Source organism: Letharia columbiana (genome assembly GCF_014066305.1).
Source record: "Letharia columbiana isolate WasteWater2 chromosome Unknown Sc0000067_s1, whole genome shotgun sequence".
Classification (NCBI taxonomy): domain Eukaryota; kingdom Fungi; phylum Ascomycota; class Lecanoromycetes; order Lecanorales; family Parmeliaceae; genus Letharia; species Letharia columbiana.
This window is the reverse complement of record NW_023501112.1, coordinates 59547-69507: the sequence shown is the minus strand read 5'-3', so window position 1 is coordinate 69507 and position 9961 is coordinate 59547. Positions and strand designations below refer to the sequence as shown.

Here is a 9961-nt window from a genome sequence, read left to right as displayed (position 1 = left end):
AACTAATCTTATAATCTTAAAACTTCTTTTTTAATATTTAATTTATTAGATTATACTTAATTAGAATTTATTAAAGCGCTATTATATTTAAAAATTCGCTTTTAAAGTATTATATAAGATAATAAAAGTCTTTATAATTTATTATTTAAAAAATAAGTCTTTTATTATTACGCTTTATAATTAATTCTAATAATATATATTTAAATAAATATTTATCTTTATATAATATATAAAAAGCGAGTTATATTATAAAAAAAGAATCTAAATTTTATAATTATTTTAATTAAGTTATTTAAAGTAAAAAGAGAATATACTTATTTTTAATTATTAAATTAGTTAATTATTATATATATAATTATAAAATATAGATATATAATATTAATTACTTTAATAATTATAAAAAGTATAAAGAAATATTATATAATTAAATACTTATAAACTTTTCTCTTCTAAATATTTATTTTAATTTAAAACTTAATCGCTATCTAATCAAAAAAATAATAAAATATAAAAGATATATAAAAGTATATTTAATAATTTTAAAATAGATTAACGATATTTATAATAATAATTAGAATTAAGAATTAGATATATTCGAATAAGAAATAATTTTATATTACTTATATAATAATAAAAATAATAATTAAGATTAAAATATTAATCTAGATAACGTAGTTTTCGTAATAATTTTTTTATTATTATATATTAAATTAATTATATATTAATAAAGATTTATAATTTTATCTTCTAGATATAATCGCGTTTAATATTTTAAGATTTTTATAATAGCTTAATACTTATTAATTAGTATATTAATATTATTATATTTAAATTATAATAGAACTTATTATTAAATTTTATATCGTACTTTTAAATAGCTTAAAAGATAAAGTTTATTTAATTATTAGCGCGTATAATAGAATTATTCTTAATACTTATATCTTATTTAATTTTAATATTATCTATATTTTTATAATCTAAACTCTTATCTTTATTTATATATATAATAATTTACACGAAGAGTAAAACTCTAAACTTTCTCTAAATTATACTTATATACTTTTTTTATATAATACTATTAAAATATAAATCTACTTATTAAAATAATAATTAGATTTAAAAACTATTTATCGCTTATTTATTATATTTTATCTAATCTACTTAAAAGCTTACTTCTATTTTCTTATTAAGTTTATTAATTAAATTAAAGTCTATATCTTATTTTTATATAAATATCTAATCGCGTATTAAATAATATTTTATTATTTAAAACTTTTAAATATAATCTAATTAAGAAAAGAATTTATTATATAAAGAATTATAAATTACGATATATATTTTTATAGCGATAAAGAATTCTAATTATCTTTATAATTATTATTATTTAAAGATAATTATAATAGCGAAAAATATTTATATTCTTATCTTTAATTTAGAATTAGAATTACGTAATTAGTTTATTAAGATTTTAAATTTAAATAATTTATATCTTTATAAAGATATTTAAATTGCTTAAATATATTAATAATATTTTTATATATTAATTTAATATTAATAAGCTTAAAAGTCTTTTATATCTTTTTATTTATCTTATTAGATATAAATCTATATCTTACTATATTATAATTTTTAAATTATTATCTAATTAATTTTAATAGTAATATCTATTCTTTTTTATTCTTAAACGCTTATATATAAGGATAATTCGGCTATTACTAGACTATAGACTAAAAGAATCGAGAGTATCGCGCTTTATAGTCGATACGCCCTATTTAACCCTATAAGAGTCTACTATACTCTCGCTATAGACTATTAAAGCGATTACGCTCTAATAACTATCCCCCTCCTTAAGGCTACGTTCTCGCGGCTCTAAAAAGAACTAATTCGAGGGCTTTACTCTAATTAGCGGTCTTTATAGAGCCGACTTAAGGCGTAATACGCTACCCTTACTCGATTATCTAAGACTTCTTATCTTAGAGATCTCTATAAAATATAAGATACGTTATAGAGACCCTTTCGGGGTATATACCTCGATACTTGTGTACCGAGACTACTTGCCTCAGAGGTCTCTATGGATGGAACATGAGATACGTCACAGGGACCCTTTCGGGGTATGTGCCTCGGTACATATATACCGAGGTTCGGTTACCGAAAAGCCTTAGGGTACGGAACTATACCGCTCCTAGGAGTCGGTACCCGATAAATCTGAAACTTTTGCCCTCTGAAAAATGTTTTTCGGCCCGTATATGACGGGGTCGAACCCTCGAAATCGAGAAATCAGCGAATATACCCCGCAGTAGCTAGCCTTCCCGGGATTAGTTAAGCCCCGGAATTTTAGCGCGATATAGTTGTGAGGATGGTTCAACTATCACTAGGCCATAGGCTAAAAGGATCGGAGGTATCGCGCTTCATAATCGATACGCCCTATTTAACTCTATAAGAGCCTGCTATACTCCGCTATAGACTATTAAAGCGATTACGCCCTTATACTATATTATATAGTTTCTAAAAATTATATATTTTATTCTAGTAAAAAATATATATAAGAGAAAGAGATAATAAATTTTTTTAGACTTTATAATTAAAGATAATTAATAAGTAAATTTAATACGAGTAAGATTAATATATAAATAACGAGTTTATTTAAATATAAATTAGAATATTAAAATTAAAATTAATATAGAAAAAAATTTATATTAGTAAATATTATTTTAATAATTCTTTTTTAAGAAAATTTTTATAAGTTATATAAGACTCTTATATAATAAGAATAAATATTCTTTTAAGAGTTTATTATATCTTCGAAAATTCCTAGATATTTAATCTTCTTTCTAATAGATTTAATTATAATTTATTATACTTATTACTATAATAAGAAGATATTAATAAATATTTAATTTCTTTATATTTATATCTTATCTATTAATATTATTTAAGAATTTATATTCTCTAAAAAAAGTTAAAGATTTTTAAATTACTTAATTTTTTAATTAATAATATTTAATTATATATTAATAATTATATTTTTATCTTCTTTCTTTATATTAAATTACTTATTATACTTTATATTAATATTTTTAATAAAATCTAGAATTAAAATTATATCTAGCGAATTTAATCGTTTATAGAATTTATTATCTTCGATATAATATATAAAATATTATATATAAATATTAATTATAATATTAGAAAGATATTAGAATAATTATAATAATAATTAAAATTTATAATAAGTATATTAGTTATATATAATACGTTCGATAATTCTTTTTTTTATTTTCTTCTTTTTTTTAGAAGTAATTATTTAATATTCGAAGAAAGCTAGAAGTTTTTTTTTAATTATAGATTTCGCTATTATATTTATATTATTTTATTTTCTTAAGATTACTCTTAATAATTTATATATATTTAAACTTATTAAATATTAGCGCGACTTTATTATATTCTTATTTTTAAAATATTTATTTATTATTTTTTATATCTTACTAATTATTAGAACTAGTATAGATGCGATATTAGTATAGGTGAGATAGAACGAGAATAATAAGGCTACCGAACTATGTAGGTGGGAAGGAGGCATGATATAGTAGGAGATGCCTCCGCCAAGGCACTAGGCCATAGGGCTGAGTGGTGTGTCAAGGGTACGCTCGTAACACTACCCCCCCCTCTCAATAGCCATGGCCCCCATGGCTGGTAGACCGGAGATGCACGCCCATTGCTTGCCCTGTGTCTCCAAACATCCATAGTCCGTGTAGGCCTCGACCGGAGACGATTTGCCGAGGTGTAGTGGTAGCAGTCGAAAACATCGGATCGCATGCTGGTCTTGACTGTGCCATCCATGCCTGCCATACCCACATTGTCCTGCAGAGATCCTGGAGATATTGGCCATATCTTGCCTGCGTGCCAGCAAGATTCTCCGAGTTCTTCTCCTTGTCCAGTCTTCTTGCCATAGTCCTTCGGTAGAATTGAAGAAAATCCAACGCATGCATGTCATCCTCCAACACCTGTTGGCAGCCTGGCCTGGGAGCTTCACTGTAGATTTGCCCTGTGTCTCCCATGCTCTTGCCATCAAGTCCATCCTCCATTCCATCCTTTGTCTCAACTCACTTGTCGATTCGTAGGTGTGGTAGGGAGGTAGGTGATAAGAATCGAATGTGTTGAATGCCATTTGGTAGCAGGCTCACTATGTGTGTTGTCGACATGCTCAGTGAAGAGGTCGATATGTGTCATTTCGGGGCTGTTCCCGTCGCTATTGCAGCAGGCTCACTGTGTTGTCGACATGCTCAGTGAAGAGGTCGTACGTTTGCTGGTGAGTGTGGGGGTGTTTGTGAGATGGTGTTGGCTATTTCTTTCGATTCGCTAGCCGTACGAATGGTCCAATGCCTTGTTTATCTCTCGACCACTGTTTGCCGAGTCCGATTCGCTATGAAATCGAGTTACCCGTCTGGTGGGCTTACCCAGGGATACGATGGCTCAACTTGGTTTCTTGCCAAAGCCCCTGCCAGCGCATTTCTTTGAATTCGTCCGCTAATTCGAATGGAGTGAGTGTCCGATTGCATTTCTCTTCGCCGGGTATACGAAGGAGCCTTATTATAATGTCAGGACCAGCATAGGTGCGATATCAGTATGGGTGAGGTAGAACGAGGATAATAAGGCTACCGAACTATGTAGGTGGGAAGAAGACATGATATAGTAGAAGATGCCTCCGCCAAGGCACTAGGTCATAGGGCTGAGTAATGTGTTAAGGGTACGCTCGTAACACTATTATTTAAGTTTTTAAAATATTCTTATTTTTTTAGAGATAATATAATAGAGTAAATTAAAGTTATTATCTTTATTAATAGTATTAACTTTTATAATATTAAGAAATAATAGAAAATACGTAAATTTACTTATTTAATTAAACTCTTATTTAAGATAGTTATAATAATAATTTTTATATAAAAAGCTTATTATAAAATATTAAAGAATATATTATAGAGAGTATATTAGTATTATAATAGAAACGATAAGAAAATTTAAGTAGAATTATATTATTATAAAAAATAATATAATTAAAAAAAGTATTAGAAAAAGCTAAAATATAAGAAAATTTAAGAATGCGTTAATAAAAAAAATAGACTAATTTACTAGCGCGTTTTCGCGTTTTTTCGAATTCTTATTTATAAAGAAATTTAACACTAATTTTTAATATTATAAAGTTAAATTTTAATTAAATTTTTTTAAATTTAATAATCTAATTAAAGTTTTTAAGAATTATTATTAATAATAAACTTTTCTTAGCTTTTATATAATAATAGATATCTATTTTAAATTTTTAAAAATTTAGATCTAAGAATTCTATAAGATAAGTTTATCTTTTTTAAGATTTTATTTTACACTTTCGATTTATTATATATATTTTCTTTTTTAAAGAATAATTAGAAAGATAATTAGAATATTAATTAGACCGCTTACTTTTAGAATACTATTTATTCTATACTTATATTTAAAAAGATATAATAATAAATATAAATACTTCTATTTATAAATCTTTATTAATAAATTCTTAACTAGCTATTTAATTTCTTAATAATAAAGAAATATTAAATTAGCTAGAAGATTTTAAAAGTAATAAATTAAAAAGTTTTAAAAATAATTAATTAGAAAGTTTTGAAGATATTTAATTAGAAAGTTCTTAAAGTAATTAATTAGAAAGTTCTAGAGATAATTAATTAAAAAGTTTTAAAAGTAATTAATTAGAAAGTTCTAAAGATAATTAATTAGAAAATTCTAGAAGTAATTAATTATAAAGTTTTAAAAGTAGTTAGATAGTAGATTTAAAGAGTAATTCGTTAATAAATTTAATTATATTAGAAGAAGAAGAGATAGACTTTATTATAAAAGAAGCTCGAGATTAGAAATTTATAATATATAATAAAAATAATAATATTATAATCTAGCGATAAGTTTTATAATAAATTTATATAAGTTTATTAATTTTAATATATAAGTAATTAGTACGACTAGAAGAAGAAGAAATAATTTTTATAATTTTAATTATTATAATAAAAGAGAGTTTAAATATAATCTTCTCTTTTCTAATTATTATTATAATTATCTAACTTTCTAAATTAGATAAACTTATAAATACGTTATTAATAAGAATAAAGAGTTAATATATATATTTAATAATAATATATTTAGCGATAATAACGTAATTTTATTTTAAGATTAGATTATCTTTTAAGCTTAAGATATTATTTATAAAAATAGAAATTTTAATAATATATATAGCGAAAATATTAAAATTGTAGTAGTTAAAAAATATCTATCTATAAATAAATTATTAAAAAAGAATAAATATAATAAGAAACTTAGAAAGAGGAAATCTAGTATATTTTCTATAGCGATCGCGATAGATAAAAGAATATTTTGAATATTATTAATAGTAAAAGCAGCTAGAAAATCGAGTAATAAGATTTTTAGAAAATTTATTATAAGCGAGAAGAGTATAAATAAGAGAAAAAGTGCTATTAGATATATATTTAAAATAAAAAATATATAAAGATATTACTTAAATAATAAATTTAATTTTATATATATTTCTAATTATTTTTCTAATTATAATCTACTAGCTATTATTCTTTACGAAATTAAATATTTTTAAAAATTAATTATATTATTAATTTTAAAAGCTTTATTTTAAAAATTTATTTAAGAAAATTTATTAGATATAATAAATAAAATTAGAAATAATATTAAGTATTATTAATAATATTTTATTATTAAAGCGATATAGAAAGCGATAAAATCTTTTCTATCTAATAATCTTTAAAATAAGACTTTTTATTATTTTTATATATAAATTATTAATAATAGAATATAGATTCTTAATTATTAATAATTTATAATAAACGCGTAATATTATAGATTAAGAATATATAACTTTTATATAGATTTCTAAAATTATATAATATTAAATTATATATAAATATAAAGATAGATTAAAAGCTTATAGTTTAATTTAGATAGATTATTAAACTATTATAAATAATAGAATAAAAAACTTTATAATTAAATTATTAATTTTCTTAACTTATAATATAATCTTTAATTATTATATTATTTATAAAAATATATTTTACTTCAAATTAATATTATATAATATATTTAATTTATAATTTAAAAGATTTATATTATATTAAAGAATTAATATTTTTTATTATTATAAAATTATTTATATTATAATTATAGTTTTAATATAAATATATATTATATTTTCTTATCTAATTATTAATAATTATATATTTTTATAAATTTTTATTATTTATTTTAAAAAATAAAAATTTTTATTAAAGTTTATATATATTTAATTATTATATTAATTCTTAATTTAGAATTTTAATTATCTTTATAATTAATATTATATAAAATTATTAATTTATAATTCTAAAAAATTATATTATATTAAAAAATTAAAATAAGTTATTATTATAAAATTATTTATATTATAATAATAATTTTAATAGAGAAATATATTTATTATACTTACTTATTTAATTAATAAATATTATATTATATCTAACTTATATATCGTTATTTAGAAACGTATTTAGAAGACTTTAATTACTATTATTCTCGAAATAAAGTTTAAAGTTATTCGATTAACTATTAAATTTAATATATCTTATAATTAGCTTCTAAATCGCTATAATAGAATTTCCTCTAAAGATAATTACTCTTACGCGCTTATAGATTATAAAGAATAGACTCTTTATTAATATATATAACGACTCGATAAATTAAGAATATCTTATCGTCGTTCGATACTTAAAAGAGCTATAAACTCTATACTTCGCGAGCGCTTTAGTTCTATTAAGTACGTAGGTAATTATTAATTCACGCGATTTTTAAAGCGTAATTCTTAATATAAAATACGTAAATAAAAGTCTCTTATAGCTTAACGAAAGAATATATATAAATTAGAAGCTATTTAGAACTAATTTTAACGTTTTTAGAGTATTTATTAAGAGTTTAAAGTATAAATAAAGAATATCTATAATTTTAATAAGACTGAATTTCGAATTAGAGTAAGTAAGAGTTAATGAATTATTATAAAAGAAAGAGAACTTTTACTTTATTAAACGAATGCGGATAATAGAGAGTATATTATATTAATTAAGTATATTAGTAGCTTAGATTATACGCTTCCCCCGATATTAATTTTAGTTAAAAAATAATATCTAGATAATTAATTTTAAGAGAGTCTTAATCTCGATACTCTATAGAATATTAATAATATCGAATACGTAAACGATAATCTATATAAGGCCTGAATTAAGCATTTTAATTATTTTACGAAGAGAAGACGTATAGAAATATATAGATTATTACTATTTGATAGCTATAGTAATTATCTTACTAGAGAAGTACTTAAATATATAGAGAATAATAATATTATTCTATTCTATTTACTTTTATACTTTTTATATCTATATTAGTTATTAAATATAGATGTCTTTTAGTTATTTAAATATTAGTATATTAAGATAATTAATATCGTAATACGTTAAGCTAGCGATAATTATTTAAAACTCGATTTTTTAACTAATTTTTAAGTAATTTATAATCGAATCTTTACTAGATTAACTATTATATTTAAATAGCGAGAAATAAGCCTTTTTTTCTATAATTCTACTATTATTTTAAATTATTTAATTAGATTTTAGCGGAGAGACTTTTCGCTAAGAGATAAGACTCTAGAGTAAGAGATATTCGATCTTAAAGACTAGCTAATATTATATATTTATTATTAAGTTATATAGTATAAAAAGAAACTACGAAATATATATTTAATCGATTAGTCGCTTAATAGATATATTTATAGAGTAGAAGCGAAGATACTTTTAAATCTTCTCGTTAAGCGAGAATTAAATACTATTTAATAAATTATAGTAGCTCGAGTAACTCGAAAAGTAGAATCTAATATTATAATATAGAAGAAAGATATTATCTACTCTTATTAAGCTCGAAATAAGATTATTATATATAAGAAAACGAAGATTAAAAAATCTTTAAAGACTTTAAAGTAGATAAATATTAAAGAGTCTTAGATATATAATATACTTAGAAATAAGAAGATTAAGTAATTTAAGATTACTATAATAAGAGCTAGATAGTTAACTAAGATTAAAAGAATTAAAGAGACTAAAATAGATAATAATAGTTTATAATATATATATATATAGATAAATAGATAAAATAATTGAAAAAATTCGTATTAAGGCGGTCTTAGCGTTCGTTGAGATAGCCTATACTAAGTATAGACGTATTCTCATACGATTATAAGAAATTTATTTATTATATTAATTTTAGATTTATATTTAATTTAGAATTCTAATTATCTTTATAATTAATACTATATAAAATATTTAATTTATACTTTTAAAAAATTATATCTATATTAAAAATTATATTCTATTAAATTATAAAAAAAAACTATTATTATAAAATTATAAGTATTATAAATATAGTTTAAATATCTTATTTTCTTATTTAATTAATAAGTATTATATTTAATAATAGATTTCTATTATTATCTTAAAAAATAAAAGATTCTATTAAAATCTATAAGATATTATATTTTTTATAAGTAAAGATTTATAAATTAAATTTATAATTTTTTTTTTAATTAGAATTATCTAGTAAATAGATAAATAATCTTTAATAAGTAAATTTTAATAAGCGAGCTATTTAACTATCGAGCGAACTTTAATAAGCGATATTTAAATTTCTTACGCTTTAATAATTATTAGACTAAATTTAGAAATTCTTTTTTTATTTAAAAATTCTTATTTCGTTTTATAATTTGAAAAAAAAATCTTAAAATTTTAATAGAAAATAAAAAGTTATTCTAAAATTAAATAATATATATTTATTTTTTAATTAAGATTATTTAGTTATATTTTTTTTATAATTA

At 20.7% G+C, this 9961-nt stretch overlaps 1 protein-coding gene across 1 annotated transcript; it reads right to left on the bottom strand.

The window, feature by feature from the left end:
• Nucleotides 1-3668: 3668 nt before the first annotated feature.
• Nucleotides 3669-4085, bottom strand: HO173_011774 (uncharacterized protein; the record flags this gene model as incomplete). Its single annotated transcript, XM_037313652.1, has 1 exon — nucleotides 3669-4085. One exon carries the CDS (start codon nucleotides 4083-4085, stop codon nucleotides 3669-3671), a length of 417 nt encoding a protein of 138 aa, XP_037159418.1.
• Between the last annotated feature and the right edge of the window lie 5876 nt (nucleotides 4086-9961).